The following is a 17,022-nucleotide window of genomic DNA, read 5'->3' on the forward strand; positions in this document are numbered from 1 at the left end:
TGGCAACTTTCAAGTCCGCTACAGAGTGTCCTGGGAGATAGAAGTGCTCTCTGACTGGTTTATGGATGTTGTTATTTTTTATGTCTGATTTGTGTCCATTTATTCTTTTGCGTAGTGACAGTCCGGTTTGGCCAATGTACATAGCAGAGGGGCATTGCTGGCACATATTACATTAGCAGATGTGCAGGTGAATGACCCCTTATGGTGTGGCTGATGTGGTTAGGACCAGTGATGGTGTCACTAGAGTCAATGTGTGGGCCGAGCTGGCAACGCGGTAGGTTCCTGGATTAGTCTTCTTGTAGGGCGTAGGGTTGCTGGTGAGAATTATAGGCACCCAGAAGGATTACTGCTGATTTTCAAGTCTTAGTTTACTAGCCCAGAGACATAATCCACTGGCTCTATCCATAACTACACCGGAAGATAGACCCTATGCCTTAGTTTTCCCATGGAGGCACACCACACAATAACCATCCCAGCCATCTAAACTCAGAGTTAGAAACATCTCTAATCAGCCGGTTACCATTGTTTTGTAAGCTACAAACACGTTGCTGCTATTTAGGTGTTTATATGGCCCATTCCCACAGTAACAGAGATACTGAAACTCTGCTGCAAAGTGGCTCTCAGGCTTTGCGCCTACATCAATGTTCAAAGACTCAGGTTCCTATTCAAAGTCAGTAGATTTCAGCAGTAACCCAAGAGCCTGACTGCAGTAGAAAACTGTCCTGTGTTTGACCACGACTGAAAATGCTGATCAGTCTCCAGTATCGTCTCAGCTCATCCCAGGGTTTAGTCACAATTTAGCTGACCTGACACAGAAGATGACAATTTGTCCTGATCTACATTAATCAGGGTCAGTCATAATCAGCATCATGTGAGCTAACTTGGGTCATGACAGTCATGTTCAAAACACGATGAAGTTTTCTTGTGAAGACGAACGAAGTGCTTTGGTACTAAATAACCATGGAATGGCCAGCATGGTAATCAACCAAACCACTCCATAGCTAGAAAGTCTAAAAGGTTTTACCAAGACTTATCAGCACCTACATGGATCTAAGTGAAAACAATAGGGAGCTAAGTCTTTATTCAAATCATATTTCTTTGTTCTTGCTCTAGAGAGTCTGAGAATTTGACATTTCAATGAAATACTTTAATGAGAATGAGCATTAAAAAATTAAATAAAATTTTATTTTAAATAAAGAATTCAGGATCAAGAAAATCATTAACAAATTACTTACAGAGAGTTAAGTTGCAAGAAAACAACCCTCTAAGAGAGGAAGGGAAAGAGTTTCTAGCTGCCAAAACCCGAGTTTGCACTTGTGTGTCCTAACAGCGGATGACAGCCTCACTAAAGCCTGAGAGAGAGGAGAGGGAGGGCAGCTCTTGCAAAATATAGAAAAGACCCGAGTTTACAGTTCCGTATCACATGTGGGGGGAAGAATGGCTTTATAATCATCTGCCTTGTGCAACAGCCAATCTCTGTTCCTCCAAAAGAGAAATGCTTTCACCAACCTTACTCACATCAACATTTCAAGCTAAATTCTGCCCTTCCTTACAATCCAGTTAAAGTTACTTGGATGGGAAGAAAAGTAGTATTTGTCCTCTTTGTTGTTAAGTTACGTTAAAATTTAACATATCTTGTTGCTGAGATACCATTTTCAACTAGCCAACCCACCAAAAATGTGAATAAGCCATAGCCCTATGCTAGTTGTACACAATTCAACCTATTTTGTGAGAGAAAGGCTGTGTAAGATCATTGGAAACAGATTTCACCATTAGCTCTTTAGCAAGGACCTAGATTTTACATACAGTAATTCATTCAATATACCTGCACCTGGAACAAGCCTCTCCACTAGCAAATATATTTCCTCTACCAATAGATGCAGCAATGATAGGACAAACTAACTAACTAATGACATTTGTGCTCAAGTTCTCAAACAATTTAGCATGCTGTGATTAGAGAAAGAAAATTCCCCGTTCATTTAACATTACACACAAGTAAGTATGGATTCTTTCGTAAGTTTAAGATACCGTGACACTAAAGATTCCTTTGTAAGGGATACTTGCCTTTGAAGAAAGATGAATCAATGTTCCCAAATCTTCAGTTTAATAAAAGGGAAGTTTAAAAGCCAATTGCTTTTGAAAGCTGTATCTGGATTAATTTAGTATAAATAGGTCTTTACGAGAGGCTAGTCTAATACAATAAGCAAGTACGATAGGACAATTCACGAGTTCCTGTAGGACAGGGTATGATGAATTCAAAATGTGGCTGCATTTGTGAACATGTACACATGAAATGTGTCAGGGAACACTGTAAGAGAAGGGATATTAAGTTAAGGTTGAATTTTCAACGGGGGGGAGGGGGGGGAGAGAACTAGGTAACTTAACTGAGTTTTAAAAATAAAAAGTAAGATTCGGCGTTTTTATGATCAATTACCTCAAGTATTTACAGCTCCTTAAAAAAAAAATACACACACACACACAAGCCAGCCAGCCAGCCAGCAGCACTTGAAGAATTCCTAAAGGAGTGTTAATAATTTTGTTTGCTGCTAAAGCGGTGGTGCATTTTTTAAAATGACCTCTTAATTGTGCTGTAGTGTAACTCATGTTAAGGATCTAGAAAACACTTTTAAGTCCTGAAACTGACAATTTTAAGAAGTGCCCTCTTTCTCCCAAATCATTTGCAATTGGCTACTTTTAGCATTTCATTAGGAAAAAAAAAAAAAGTGTTTTACTTTTCCTCTCATTCACTGACAATATATTGTGTTCGGGTTCTCAACACTGGGGGGATATTTTAAAATTTCACGGAAACTTGCTTTCATAAGTACTATTCATATTTAGGGCACAGAAATCTCGACTAGGCCTATATTAATGCTTCTCACTAGATGCTGTGGCTTTCAGGAAAGTTGTCACATGATTATGGCTTATGGTAGTGTAATGTTTAAAAGCTGAAGTCTAGTTTCAATGCAACACATGCCAAAATTTTTTTTGCACTGGAAGAGTCTGCTCAGAGCAAGTTTCAGCTTAGCTGCCTTGTGCATTGTGATTTTTTAACATGCTCATGAGATTTTTGGAAGTCATTCAGTTGCAAATTATTTTATTTCAAAGCCAGAGAATTTTTACATTGTAGAGGCTTTGAGAACCAATCACTAGAAGCAGCACTGGAGGGTAAAAATAGAATTATTTTTAAATTGAAGAGGGGAAAGATTTTCCCCTTCCTGCTTATTTTTTCTTTAAAAAAATATCAAGAACATGAAGTTTTATTTAAGAACTTCTTGGCTGAATCAGAAATGTTGCTTGGGAGCAGTCTTAGCCCTTAATTAAAGGTGCAGTGGTGCTGAATCTTAAGAGATTGTTCTTCCCAACTGTTTGTCAGTAATCTGCATTTAATAATTGTATTAAACTGTTGTTTAAAATAGCTTCTTCTGTTAAATTTCACTTCCTTACAACTTGTGATTTCATAACTCTATGAGGTCTGCATACATCCATAGAGTTTCAGGGTAGCAGAGACAATACAAATAAATGGAAAATACAAATAAATGGTCAGGGGAAAAAAGTTCTCTACTAGGACCACTGTTAAATATACTAATTATCTCAAAAAGGGGCAAGTTGAAGTGAAGTTGCACATGACAAAACTATTTCAATTAGTCAAAACCAGAGAAAAATGAGCAACTGTAGAGAGATTTAAACAAGCTAGGGCAATAGGCAAAATGATAGCAGATAAAATTAAGTGTTCACAAATGCAAAATAATGCACATCGGAGGGAATTATTCAAAAAATTACAGGGAATTCAGAAAGGAGCGATGGAGTAATTAGCAGCCTGCAAAAACTCTCATGAGAAGAGAATTAAAGGATTGGGGCTACATGCTTTAGAGAAAAGATATAAGAAAGGATGTTATAAAATAAATGGTATAGGTACGGTAGATTGGGAACTTCTACTAACTATGTCTCATAATACAAGAGCAAAGGGACATTCAAAGAAATTGAAAGTGGAAAGTTCAAATGGAAAAACATTTTCACAAAAACACAAATTGGACCGTGGAACTCACTGTCACAAGATATTACTAGGCCAAGAGTTTAGAACTCAAACAAGGATTAGACATTTAAACATATAAAGTTACAATTTAAAAAAAAAGTTTTGGGGAGGACATTGTGATAGATGACAATATCCTGGACAAGATTTACTGAATTAAGTTTCATATCTTTGGGGTTTATTGTATTCAAAATGTTTGTCTGCTATTGTGGGATTGTACAGAACTTCTTTAGGAGGAAGGCAGGATTAATGCATCCTCTGGAGATATTAGGAAATCTACTTCACATATAAATTCCTACGAAATACTAAAGGGTGAGGGGAATACAAATGACCCACCTGGAATCCATGCTTTTGAAGCTGCACTTGGAGCAGAGATCCATTGTCTGGCTGATTAGCTATTCAGGGTCTCTTTAAAGAGCCAAACTGGATAAATTGTTCAGAGCAAAGGGTGTGATAAACTTGAAACCACAGGGAAAACCCCTGGGGGGGCCAAAAGACTATCCCTGCCAGATTCTATGTTGCAGATGGGGTGATAGCTGCTAAGCTTTTTGGTATGTGTGCAGGGTTCTTTTATTGGTTTTAAAATGTTCTCTCTGTATTCCTTTTACCATAAGAAGAAAACGTGTTTGCTTAGAAAGAACAGCATGGCAACTTGTACTGTGGCAATTACACGGTGTACTGTCTTCTGAAGAGAAGGCAAAAGAAGCCTGCTTAGGCACCCTATCTTTTGCTGGGGATTTCACAGTATTGTCAAGGGACAATGCAACTTGGAAATATCCCAAGCAGGAGAGAGAGATGCTTGACTACACCCAAGAGAGGCAATGCTGGGGAGCCAGAAACCTAGTGTGGGTGCCCATGCTGGACCACAGAGGGGGGCCACAGGTTTGCCATGAAGAATCAAGCAAGAATTAGACATTTAAACAAATAACAAAAAGGTTATAATTAAAAAAAAGTTTTGGGAAGGACATAAACCCTTAAACCTCAGGATATAAACTAACTTTTAACAGGAGGTTAAGGACCTATGAGGGCAGGATATCCAGTTTTTGCCTCTATTGCAGGGTGGTTCTTCTGAAGCAGTTGGTATGAGCCACTGTCAGACGGGATATTGGACTAAAAGGACCACTGCTCTGATTTAGTAAGTTAGTTCCTTATTTTCTACTTTCTAAAGGAAAAAAAAAAAAGCATAAAAAGTTCCATGACTTGTGTACACTATGAAGAAAAAAATAATGCAGACAAGACCAATTTTCTTTCCTTGGTAGGTCACCTTTAGTCCAATGCACACAGTGACTGATCACCTCTAGGAAGAGAGAACCAAGAAGTTCTGGATCCACTATTTCCCTGGAATAGTGCATTAGGAGTTGACAGCCGTATCACAAAGGAAAAGGACTGTTCTGTTTTCCTCTGTCTACTCTACACCCAATCTGAACTAGTCACACTTCTCAAAATACATTGTGAGCAAGGGTGAAACACACAGGCATGATATTCCAGCTCAGTCCATTGTCTGGTTTTCTTGATGCTATTCCCCCTCCAATGGGTTATGTGGACTTGATTGCTCAGGGGAAAAAAATGTCAGCAATATTTCCAAGTCAAAATAAAATTTTGGAGTCATGTTGAAGGGAAAAAAAATCTATTTTTGTTCTTCCCTTCTAACAGTAGCTCACGCCTAACAAACTTGTTTTAATAGAAACAAGACATTAGGTGGGATATTGTGTAATACCTTTGCTACTTTAAAGATGGGATCTTTACCTTCCACCTGAAGAGACAGACTTTCCTCACAGACTTCTTGGCCTTAGTCTGACTTCATGTATAACACAGTCCATAGGATTTCCTTTGTATTAATTCCTGCTTCAAGTCCAGTAGCTGTACTTGAACCAGGATATTGATTGGATAAAAATCAATTATTTTAAAAAAATTTAAAAAACCCAAAAAAACAGACTTTAATCAGATTTTTTATTTTATTTTTTTTAAAAAGTCAATAAAATACTAAATTTCTCTTGTTTAAAAAAATAAGAGTTACAATTAAATCTCATCACAAACATGCTAAACCTACATTTACAGTCTCATAAAAATGAATTAATGGCTCTAGTCTGTCCAGCCTAACTACCAGATTTTGCTTCTAGAAAGTTCTAGGCTTTCAGTTTAGTCTGCTGTGAAATTGAAACAAAGTCACATGTGCAAAGAAAGACACAGGCTGAATAGGATTGTTGTTGTTCTGTGCTTATGTGGCGGTGGAGCTGGGCCAAGCAAGGTAGAGGAGTTAGTTAAGACACTGTCTTAAAGACAGAGAAACAAAGGACGAAGGCAGAGTGGAAATGAACAGTGGAGTGGACTGGAAAGAAAAAGGGAAGACATTATTCAATACACACAGCTTCCTATATTCCCCCACACTTTTGTCACAGAAAAACTGTCATGGTCTCTCTTACGCCCAGAAGCCATATCTGGGAATATTCTGAAGAAATTCTTTCCCTGGGTAAAAAAGGAAAACTTGTCAAGAGTAAGCAGTACAAGGAGGAGATGCAGGGCCTAGTTGCAAGAATGAAACATCATAATGAAAACTGCTTATTGGGAGAAAATGATGTAGATGAAGATATGGCTATGTCTGAAGAACAATATGGATCAACTGCTTATTACCTTAAATAATTCACTTTGCAACGCATCATTCCTCAAGACTCTTGCTATGCCTTTTAGTATAAGTGTGATTTAACAAGTAAATTCCCAAGCTGTTTGCTATAATGGATGTTGCTAGAAAAAAAAAGTTTAGTTTAGCTAATCCTTATCGCTTGTTTAATTAGTTAACTAGGTTTAGAACCTATCACCCAAGCATACGGTACAGAAAGCTGCAGTAGGAAATCTAGAGTTGCCAGTTGCCATTGGGTATCATTTTCTTATTTTATATTACATAATACACACCCCTTATTTTGGAACATCATGGCCACAGACCATAATGGTGATGCCATAAATCTATTCCCTATTTTACTTCAGCATAACTTAGCTTTCCCAAGGGAACCCCATCCTATACTTGTTCCCTCAAAAAACAGAAGTACCAGTGAGTTCTATGGGGCTTACTCCAAAATTAAGTGCACTCTAAGCACAGTCAGTCTTAGATTTTTTGGTAATTTGGAATCAGATCTACATCTTTGCTGAAAAAAATGTAAATTATTAACTGAATAATAGAGTGAGAAGAACGACTATTCAAAATCATTTTTGAATTTTGTTTCAGGATCCCATATAAGCATAAGAGACTGTGACTGTCTATCTGCAACAACTTCAGAGTCATCTGTTGGTACTTTTAGCAGCAGTGCTGCAACTAAATGTATTTCAGACAACAAAGTATCAGTAGCAAGCGAAAAATTTCAATCATCTAGTAAAACCATTACCATGAGTGGATTTGTAGTAAGGACCAGCAAATACCAACAAGACACCATAGATTAAAAGATTGCGCGGTTCATTTATGCCACAAATTCTCCTTTTCACATTGTTAACAATGAACACTTCATTGACATGGTTGAGTCCTTATGACCACGCTACACTTCACCTGGTAGAACAGACATTGGTGGAAGGTTGCTAGAGACAGTGTATGAGAAGGAACTTGAACAGTGTGCAAGAAATACTGATGGGAAATTTGCCAGTTTAAGCCCTGATGGGTGGAGCAATGTACACAATGATCTAGTAATATGTACTTATGTGACAACAGAAGATGGGGTTGCATATCTTTCAGAAACAATAGATACATTGGGAAATACCCACACAACAGAATATTTAAAAGAAGTGGCAGTGAAAACTGTAATAAACTGTGAACAAAAAATTCAACTGTCACGTGCGCAGTTTTGTCACAGAAAATGCTGTAAACATGGCAAAGATGAGAAGATACTTAGAAGAAAAAACGGAATGATGCTCCTTAATAACATATGGCTGCAGTGCCCATTGAATGCATCTTTTAGCCAAAGACTTAAGTACGTCTTCTCCAGGAATAAAAGAAAATGTTGTTGAAATTGCACAATACTTCTGTAACAACCCTTTTGCTTCAGCTTCTCTGAAGAGAGCAGGAGGATCCAAACTAATTCTCCCTCAAGATGTTTGATGGAATTCTGTGGTTGATTGTTTTGAACAATTTATTAAGAACTGGCCTATTCTCATAAAACTTAGTGAAGAAAAATAGATGCAAGTATCTCATCCAAAGTATCTAACACTGGATTAAAAAGGATGTGCTCAGTATACTGCAGCCTATATCCATAGCCTTACACAAACATCAGATAAATCGTTGCTGCATTGCTGATGCTGTTGAAATTTGTAAGGCACTTCAAGAGACACTGAAGAAAGAAACACCTCACCAGAAAGTTAAACTGCAGGCAATAAAGCAGCGACTGGATCAAGCACTAACTCCACCTCGTTTTCTTGCGAACATTCTCGACCGCAGATATAAAGGTAGATGCCTAACTTCTGAAATTGCTGCTGCTGCCATGGCGTGGGCATCTCAAAATCACTCCTCAGTTATGCCAGGACATCATAAATGTCAGGGCTGGAGCGGAACCATTTAAACAGAACATGTTTACTGATGTGTTTTGAACAAAGACACTCCCCTGAATGGGTGGAGATCATGAGCCAGGCACCTGCCTTCAGTTGCCAAGCCAACTGTTCACAGCAGTAGTCTCCCCGGCCCCACGCTACAGCAGGAAGCCGGACGCTGAGTCTGCACAGCAGCGCGACCGCCCCTTGAGACACCACCCGGGCAACACCGGCCCGGCCACCCCGCCCCGCCCCCGGGGGAGCTGCTGCTGCTGCTGCTGCTGCTCCGCTCTGCCTAGAGCCTCCAGCCGCGGTTTAGCGCCGTTTTCCTGCCGCTGGGAGGGTGTGGCAGGCTTTGCCCCCCGACCGGCCCGGCCCGGCCCATAGGAGCGAGCACGGCTCCGCTGGCTGGCAGCCCCACGTCACCCTGCCGGGTCACGCCAGGCCCCGCGACTTAACCAGACCCCGGCGGCTCCTCCCGCTGGCGGCGACCTCACGCCAGCCGGCAAGGCGAGGCACCGCCGGACCCCGGCCTCGCTCACGTCGTGGCTCAGCGGCTCACAGGCTGCCGGGCCCAGGCGCCGGGGGACACGCGCACGGACCCGCCCCGCGCTCCCGTAGCCACGGTCCGGCCGCCAGGCCACACAGCGAGACCCCTCCCCCCAGCCCAGCACACAGGGCAGGTGCGTCCCCAACCGCCACGCGGCCCAGTCTCGCGGCGAGGGGGGGGGAGCAGGGGGCTCACCTGGTGCGGGCAGACGTAGCCCACCGAGCCGCTTCTCTTCAATGGTAGCGGCAATCAGCTGATCATTCGCTCCCGTCCCAGAGCGCATGCGCCGCGTCACGGGCCTCGTTCCCGTCCTCGGAAGTGAGCGAATCGGGAAACCTTGTTTAAGTTGGGGGTTTTTTTTGGTTTTTTTTTTAAAGGTGGCGGATGCGGAGGCACTCGATTGGCCTCCCTCGGCCACGTGACAGGACATGGCCCTTCCCGCGGATGGGGACGATCACGTGGGCAGCGTCGCCCAGCGCCGGCGCAGTCACGCTGAAGCGGAGCGAGGGGTGACGTGGGGTGAAGGGTCACGTCGACGGGGCGGGGCGGGGCGAGCGCGGACGGGCGGCCCGAGGCCCATGTGGAGGGGGAGCTGCTCGCAGCAGGGCGAACCGCCAGCAGCGCCGAGGACGAGGCCGAGGCCGGAGCCGCATCGCCGGGCCTCGCACGCAGTGAGCACGGCCCCCCGGCTCCGCCAGGCCGCGCCATGAAGGGGTGAGTGCGGCCCCGAGCTCGAGCGCGGCCCTGATCCCGGTGGGGCTTGGCGCGGCCTCGCTGTGACAGGGGCCTCCCCGTGCCCCCGCCCCGCCTCAGCGCCGAGCTCCCGCCCGTGCCCTGCCCAGTGAGGGAGCCCAGGCGCCGCGGGGTCAGGAGAGCGAGCCGCAGTGCCCCACGTCTGCGCGGGCTGCCGGGACTGGTGGCGGCGGCGGCGGCGGGCTCCTCCCGCTCCGCTCCCCGCCTGGGAGCCAGCCCTGCTGCCGGGCCGCCGCTCCTCGGCAGAGCCGTTAACCGCTTTCCAGCCGTCCCCGCGCGCGCCTCGTCCGCCACGCGCTGGGACCCGCCACGTCCCGCCCCAGTCCCCGAATGGGGAACTCCGCTCCGTCGCTCAGCCCCTTTCCCTTCTTCCAGCTGCCTGTGCCCGGCCCCCGCGGGTGCTGCTGGTTGGCCCCGGCCTCTGGCTGATCGGCTCCGGGGTTGTTGGTTGTCTCATGGATGTCTGGTTTGTGGAACGGGCCAGAGAAAACGGAGCTGTTGGTTTGCAGGCGGTGTTCAGTGTTAAAGTGATACCCGCTAAATTGCTTCTCTGGTAAACACCGATACTAACCTGCAGGAAGCTCAGCACCTTGCCCTTCAAAAGTACTCCACCTGCATGACACGAGCGACTCTCCTGTTCCTCCCCACCTCTGCTTCGGTACAGAAATACTGGGTGGAAGAACTGGTTCTTTCCATTCAGCTGTTGAGAAATGCAGATTTTCGTTTTGTGCCCATGTCTTTCCTGTGGAGTTACCTTGCAAAATTTGTATAAACACTAATTAGTTCTAGCATACAATCTCCTCGTTCTCCTTTCACGTTAATAATGAAGATACCAATTTGATGACATTGGTTGTGTCTGAAAATCACTCAGCAAAGTCTTGGATTGAATGGCAATGGACATAATGTTTTATCTCAAAATGTTGCCTGCCCTGGGCAGGTGGAATTTTGTGTGACTGCTTTATAGGGAGGATTGAAAGGATAGTGTAATTTCCACGAGTGTTTGCTTTGATGTAGCCTTTAAATTCCATTCACATCGTGTTGAGGTTGCTGGACGTGCGTGGACCAGAAAGAGCTGTTTTGTAGCTAACAGTGATTTCTGCAGTGTATGCATTTGGGGGGTCTCCCTCTCTTTTCTGATTGTTTTGTGAAAATGGAGTATAGGGATTTCAAATGTGGTAAACGAATCACTGATTCCACTGCTAAACGGAGGCAACATCATCTAGCAATCTGAACATAGGACTGGAAGTCATGAGACCTGGGTTCTTTCCCCAGCTCTGTTGACCTGTTGTGTGGCTTTGGCAAGTCATTTCACCTCTTTATCTCAGTTTCTCTTTCTAGAAAAGAAAGGTGTTCCTGAGCTGCCTTCTAGATGGGTTCTTACAAATAATTACTGTTTGAAAAGTGTTATGTAAGTACCAGGTATTACTATTCCAGTTTGGCAGCTTAAGGCGAGGTAAATGGTAGCTGAAATACGTAGGTTTTTAAATCCCTTACCATTTGTTATTAACTTGTTAGCAGTTGGGATGAGGTCACATACCAAGGCTGCTTGATAAATAAAAACTTGGTTATCTTTCATCTCTCATAATGAGTTTCAAACACCCTAAAGGGTTTTTGGGGACTGAGTCAGTGAAGCTAAGAGATTAAAAAGTAGTAAAAAACCAGGCTCCAAAATTTAACAGACATCAGGTAACAATGTGCAATGATTTTGTGGAAATGCATATGCATAAAAGATTGCCCAATAGAAGTGATTGACTCTTGTCTCTCTTCCCACTTCTTTGGGAACGAGTCAGCTGCCTTATTTGGAATAGGTGAGAATATGGGAAGGGCAATAGAATTGATCAGCAAAGATGAGCCAGCAGTTGGCATAGTTAATAAGTTAGATCAGCTCTTCTGCTGGAGCTAAACTTTTATCTTTTTCTTCTCTTTGTAACCCATCTCACAGATTTATATAGCTTGGCTCTTCTCTGACTCCATGTTGATTGTGAATCAGACAGATGAGCTATTTGGGCCTGGATACACTGAGTGTATGTCTGTGCATGTCAGGTCAGACCAGACCAGGGTCTCTTGGCAGGATATAGTTATAGGCAGTACTCATAAGTGTGCCCAAGAGCTAGCGCTGTCATGTTCTCTGTAATCTTGGGGTTTCAGAGACTTCTGAATTTGGGGGCTTCTATACAAGTTCAACACCCCATTACCATCCCACTGATGGTGATTTAGTACTACATTTTATGTCCCCAGTCCTTCTCCAATTTAGGTTAATTCAGGCAGAAGCCATTCATAGTTCCCTAATGTTCTGTGACCCTTCAGATCCAAGGAGGTAGTGGCACAGTGTATGTGGCTTGTGGCTTTCCTCCCTCAATCTCTCTAAATCTGAAAGAATTTGAAGCTGCTTGTGCAGTTGCTTCATGTCCTATGCAGAGTCTACCATGTCATTCAGTGTGGCCATAGAATCTGCATAGGTCCAGAAACCCCCTCTGCTGAGAGCAAAGAGGAATCAAGAGAAGTTAAGGGACCTCTACTGGCCGCTGCTGTGGCTCCCTGGATTCCAACAAGTGATCCTAACTGTTGTCTTCTGAACAAGTCTTCCACTGCTGGTGCTTGCAGAGATTCCCATGATTCTCTTCTAAGGAGACCTGTGCTACTGGAGGGAAACCTCTTCTCATTTTAAAGCTCCTTCCCATTGGGCTTTCCAATCCTGGACGTTCTAGCAGAAAGATCCCTGTTGCTGAGGGATATTGTGTTGGATGGCCTCCGTTAGAGATGAGCTCTGGTTTCAAAGAGGATGTGAAATCATCTAGCAGTGAAAAGCTGTTTTCTCTGATTTGTTCTGTTTTACAAGGGGTTAAACATTAGACTTGTGGAATGGTAATTATCAAGATCAGAAAAACAAACAAGAAGATCAGGATCACATTTGCTTTTCTCTCATCATCTACACTCTCCCCACTTTTTTTATGACTTAATTTTGTAATGTAGACATGGCTTATGTTGACCTAACTTATGTGAGTATACACCCACCACAGTTGTGGTGTGTACTTGTGTGTGTGCACGCTTAGCTCCTTGTGTCAGCAGTGCACGTCCTCACCAGGACCGCTTGTATTGACGGTGTGGGGAATTGTGGGACGGCTTCTGAAAGCCGGTAACAGTCGACATAAACAATGCAATGTCGGCGCTGACACTGTGTTGACTTAATTACGTTGATTATGATACTATACTGCGTGGGGAGGCGGTGTTACTAAACCGGCATAGAAGGGCACTTATATCGGTGGGATCCAAATTTAAGTGAAGACACTTCCACAGCTAGGCTGATGCAAGGCAGCTTACGATGACCTAACCCTGTAGTGTAGACCAGACCATACTCACTAAGCTTATCCAATTTAAACTTTTTCAAGTTTGTTCACTTTGCAGCTTGTGAAATTAATGGTTCATGGAGATCCACTTTTGCTTCCCTTATTTTTGCCATAAGCCCAGTTTTCATATATAATATTTTAAATTAAAAATACTGGCTCTGACTAGTGGGGGGGAAAAACTTGAGTGAGAGGAACTTAGGCTCCACCCCCTTTTGGCCTCATTGTTTGCGTGCAAAGCAGATGCAAATAGTGTCCCTCTCTCTATGTCATGCTTTGTTACACTGTTTTGTTAAAGTTGTTACATTGCTGCCTCCAAGCAAGGACTGTAGATAGGGAATTCTTACTGACTTGCTGATTAACATTTCTATGGGATTTGTAATGTCTCAGAAAATGAAATTATACCACCTGCTGAGGCTGAAGGGGTGTGGCCAAAAGGCAAACTTCAAAGAGGAATAAAAAACTGAAGAGACGTTTCTCAAGGCTATTTCTGAGGCTTTAAGGACGACATTGCTTCAGGTTGATTCAGATGCCGTGGTATTGTCTAGGGAAGTGCTTCTCAATGGCCGGTCCCCTATGATCTCCCAGACACAATTTAGGAAGGCAGCAAGTCCATTCCTGTTATCCAAGTGGTTGAGAAACACTGCTCTAGGGGACCCAACTGAAATCCCAACCGTACCATGCTAGGTACTACACATATGCATAGTAAGAGATGGTTTTTGCCAGAAAAAAGCTTTTGAAACTGGCCTTGCAGAAGAGCTCTTCCAGAGACACCCGGCTTATGGAGGTGAGACTGCAGTTGGGAACATTGAACATAGACCAGGGAATTGGTGGTGATATGCATGGAATCACTGAAGGGCACATGATGAATAGCTATGGGTGGGTTCTGATATGTAGCTTTGTTGGTTTGCATAGAACAGCTCCAAAATAAATTCTCAAAATTTGAGTTTTCTCTCAGGTCAGTTTGCATAAAGTCCTGTTTAAAATGTTTGAATCTATTTGTTCAGTTTGGAAACTGTTTCCCAGTAGAACAAGTATCCTTTCCCTAATCAGTAAGTTTTGTACTGTATAGGTTGTACAGAACTGTTTGGATTGTTTCCTCGTGGAAAAATATTTGCCATTCTGAACAGTCACAAAATACACAATACTGGACTTACTATTTATGGAGAAAGGGTCCCAGTTCATTGAACATAAGCTGAATTGTTACGTGGCCTATCATTGGCAGGACAAAAGGAGCAATTGTGCTTCAAAACAGTGTTTACTTACAGGGCCTTTTGAATCTGGAAGTTTCAAAGGGTGAGTTTCACCTTCTGCACTGAATTTCTTAGATCACGAATTTAGGCCTTGTCTACACACACTATTTGCACTGGCATAACTAAAATCTGTTTTTGAAATTAATTTAGTGAAACTGGTTCAGACCACTTTGTGTGAACACACAATTTTACATTCAGTTCAGCTTAATTCAGTAACCAAATTAAGATGGTAGACAGTCATTAAAGAATTCACTTTAGAACAGTGATACTCAATATCTTGCCAAGGCTTCCTGTGTGGCCTGCCAGCTCACTTTAAAAAAAAGTTTATTATTAAATTCACAAACAGTGACGTGCTGCCTATCATTTGCCTATGACTTCCTTAATAAGTAACTTACTGGGGGTGCTTAATTTGTAATGAAAGAGTTGCCAAAGCTCAGCCCTGGCACAAATTAAACACTGGCTGGGTGGCTGGAGAGCAGCAGCTGCTGGCTGGGTGCCCAGCTCTGAAGGCAGTGCCATTGCCAGCAGCAGCACAGAAATAAGAGTGGCATTGGTTGCTTCTGGCAGCAGCACTGCCTTGAGAGCTGGGAGGCCGGAGAGCAGTGGTTGATGGCTAGGAGCCCAGAGGTGTTGGGGCTATGACCTGCTGAGCCTAGAGGGGTGTCAGGTCTCAGCCCTGGCACAAATTAATCACTTCTTACTAGATCTTAAGTTCTTGTGATAGCATCGGCTACGGCTCAGCTAAGACGCTGCCCATTTTTCATTAGCGATGGAACTGGAGCCAAAAATGAATGCAAGTGGGAGCAAACATCGCAGAGTTAACAGCAATAACCGAGGTTTTAACCCAAACTGGACAACGGATTTTATTATTATGCCACTCATTTAGACGCAAAACCTTTGTTTATAATATGTCAAACCACTGTATCAATCTGTCAGATCATCAACATGAGTTGCCACTTTGAATCAAAGCATAAGAATTTAAACGCGGCCTATTCTCCTGGCACTGTTTCAGAACATACAAAAACTTCAGATTTTCAATTTTGTCATCACACCTCAAATGTCATTTTCACAGCATCGGTGACTGTACAAGAAAAGCACCAGCAGTTTCTCTTCAGATAATGTTGGTACTAGCTAAGAGGAAAAAATCTTTCCTGGATGCCGAGTTTGTGAAGGAGTGCACATTGGAAATGCAGGAGGTGCTTTTTGCTGGAGATAAAAACAAAGATGACATTGAACTATGTGAAGCAAGTTCCTGTGTCTGATTCCATGGCAGTGCGAAGATAGGAGGTAATCTATGAGGGTTGTTTGTCAGCACTGCTTTCTGATTTAAAAAAAGCTGAATGCATGTCTCTTGCAGTGGATGAATCAAGTGATTTAAGTGACACTGCCTAGCCATTGCTGTTTGTTAGATTTTATGATGGTGACATTTTCAAGGAAGAATTTGTCCTTAATACCATTAGAAACCAATACCCACAGGAGAGAGCATTTTTGAAAAGGAAAAAGGCTTTTGGAAAAAGATGGTTTAGATCTGCAGAAAGTAAACTTGCTTGTTAAAGATGGAGGTCCCTCCATGATAGGGAAAGAGAAGGGCTTTGCTTCACATTTGGCAGCAATACAGTCTTCATTAAATACACATCGCTGCATCATTCACTCAACTGTCCTGTGCGGCAAATTGTCTGGGAACTTGAAAAAAACAGAGGGTGTTGTGATGAGGTTTGTGAACTATATACACTCAACTTCTAGCTTGCAACAACATCTTTTTAAAGCTCTTTTACAAGAATACAGTGATGTGCTGCAGCGCAATGACTTCTCTGGTAAAGTGGGGGGCATGTGTTAGAGGTTTTGTGCACTTCAAAAAGAAACAATAGAATTTCTTTCAAACCACAAAACCAACAAGGCTTCCAAGTTTCTGGAATTTATGAATGATGACCCCTATATGTCACGGTAGCTTTTCTGTGCGATATCACTGGTCACTTGAATTCCCTCATCTTGCAGCTCCAAGGCTGGGCAAGCAGTGTTGTGGACCTGTTGACAAAGTGTGTGCCTTTCAGGAATCTTGAAATTTTTCAGGCAGACTTTGCAGAAAAGATGTTGTTCTTTCCCACGCTGTGTGTTGTTACTATAGATGAAACTTTGATGAAAATGATGCAAGAATTCCTAAACAGCCTGATAGAAAATATTTAAAAAGTGATTCGAGAATTTTAAAATTCCAAAGGATTTGCTTTTGTTTGTGATCTGTTTGTTGTCTCTGCCAATGGACCTTGCCCTTCTGCAGCAAAGAACATTCTTGATTCAACTGATGGTGTCTTTCAGTTAGTAATTATAAGACTCCAGAGCTCAGATGTCTTGAAGGCAAAATTCAGAGAAGTGGGACTTTGTGATTTCTGGACTCAATATGCTGACCAATTTCAGAAAAGCCAGAATCTAACCATCTTTTAACCATGCAAATCTGGGTTTTCTGCCAGGAACATTATAAAAAACCAACACCTCAATCACCGGACAGATGAGCATCTTCATCAGTGCATGTGCCTTGTCCTGACCTAAAACCTCTCTTCACAAAGCATGCCGAGATTGTTGATGTCACCT

The 17,022-nt window shown here is 42.9% G+C and overlaps 2 protein-coding genes across 4 annotated transcripts in view; one reads left to right on the forward strand and one right to left on the reverse strand.

Annotated features, from left to right (window-relative positions):
- Positions 1–9,426, reverse strand: part of ATP6V1A (ATPase H+ transporting V1 subunit A) — a 36,388-nt gene extending 26,962 nt beyond the window's left edge. The window contains exon 1 of one of the 2 annotated variants that reach the window (XM_067545968.1): positions 9,282–9,426. The gene's annotated coding sequence lies outside the window, so the exon portion shown is untranslated. The remainder of the gene's footprint in view (positions 1–9,281) is intronic. The other variant, XM_067545969.1, reaches the window with a different exon arrangement.
- Positions 9,427–9,632: 206 nt separating this feature from the next.
- NAA50 (N-alpha-acetyltransferase 50, NatE catalytic subunit) overlaps positions 9,633–17,022 on the forward strand; it is a 38,584-nt gene continuing 31,194 nt past the window's right edge. For both annotated transcript variants that reach the window (XM_067545972.1, XM_067545973.1), the window contains exon 1: positions 9,633–9,800. In XM_067545972.1, the coding sequence (XP_067402073.1) occupies positions 9,793–9,800 (8 nt within the window). In that variant the 5' untranslated portion in view covers positions 9,633–9,792. The remainder of the gene's footprint in view (positions 9,801–17,022) is intronic.

Source organism: Emydura macquarii, unplaced genomic scaffold (assembly GCF_026122565.2).
Source record: "Emydura macquarii macquarii isolate MOO-44397 ecotype Brisbane River unplaced genomic scaffold, CSIRO-AGI_Emac_v2 contig_1119, whole genome shotgun sequence".
Classification (NCBI taxonomy): Eukaryota; Metazoa; Chordata; order Testudines; family Chelidae; genus Emydura; species Emydura macquarii.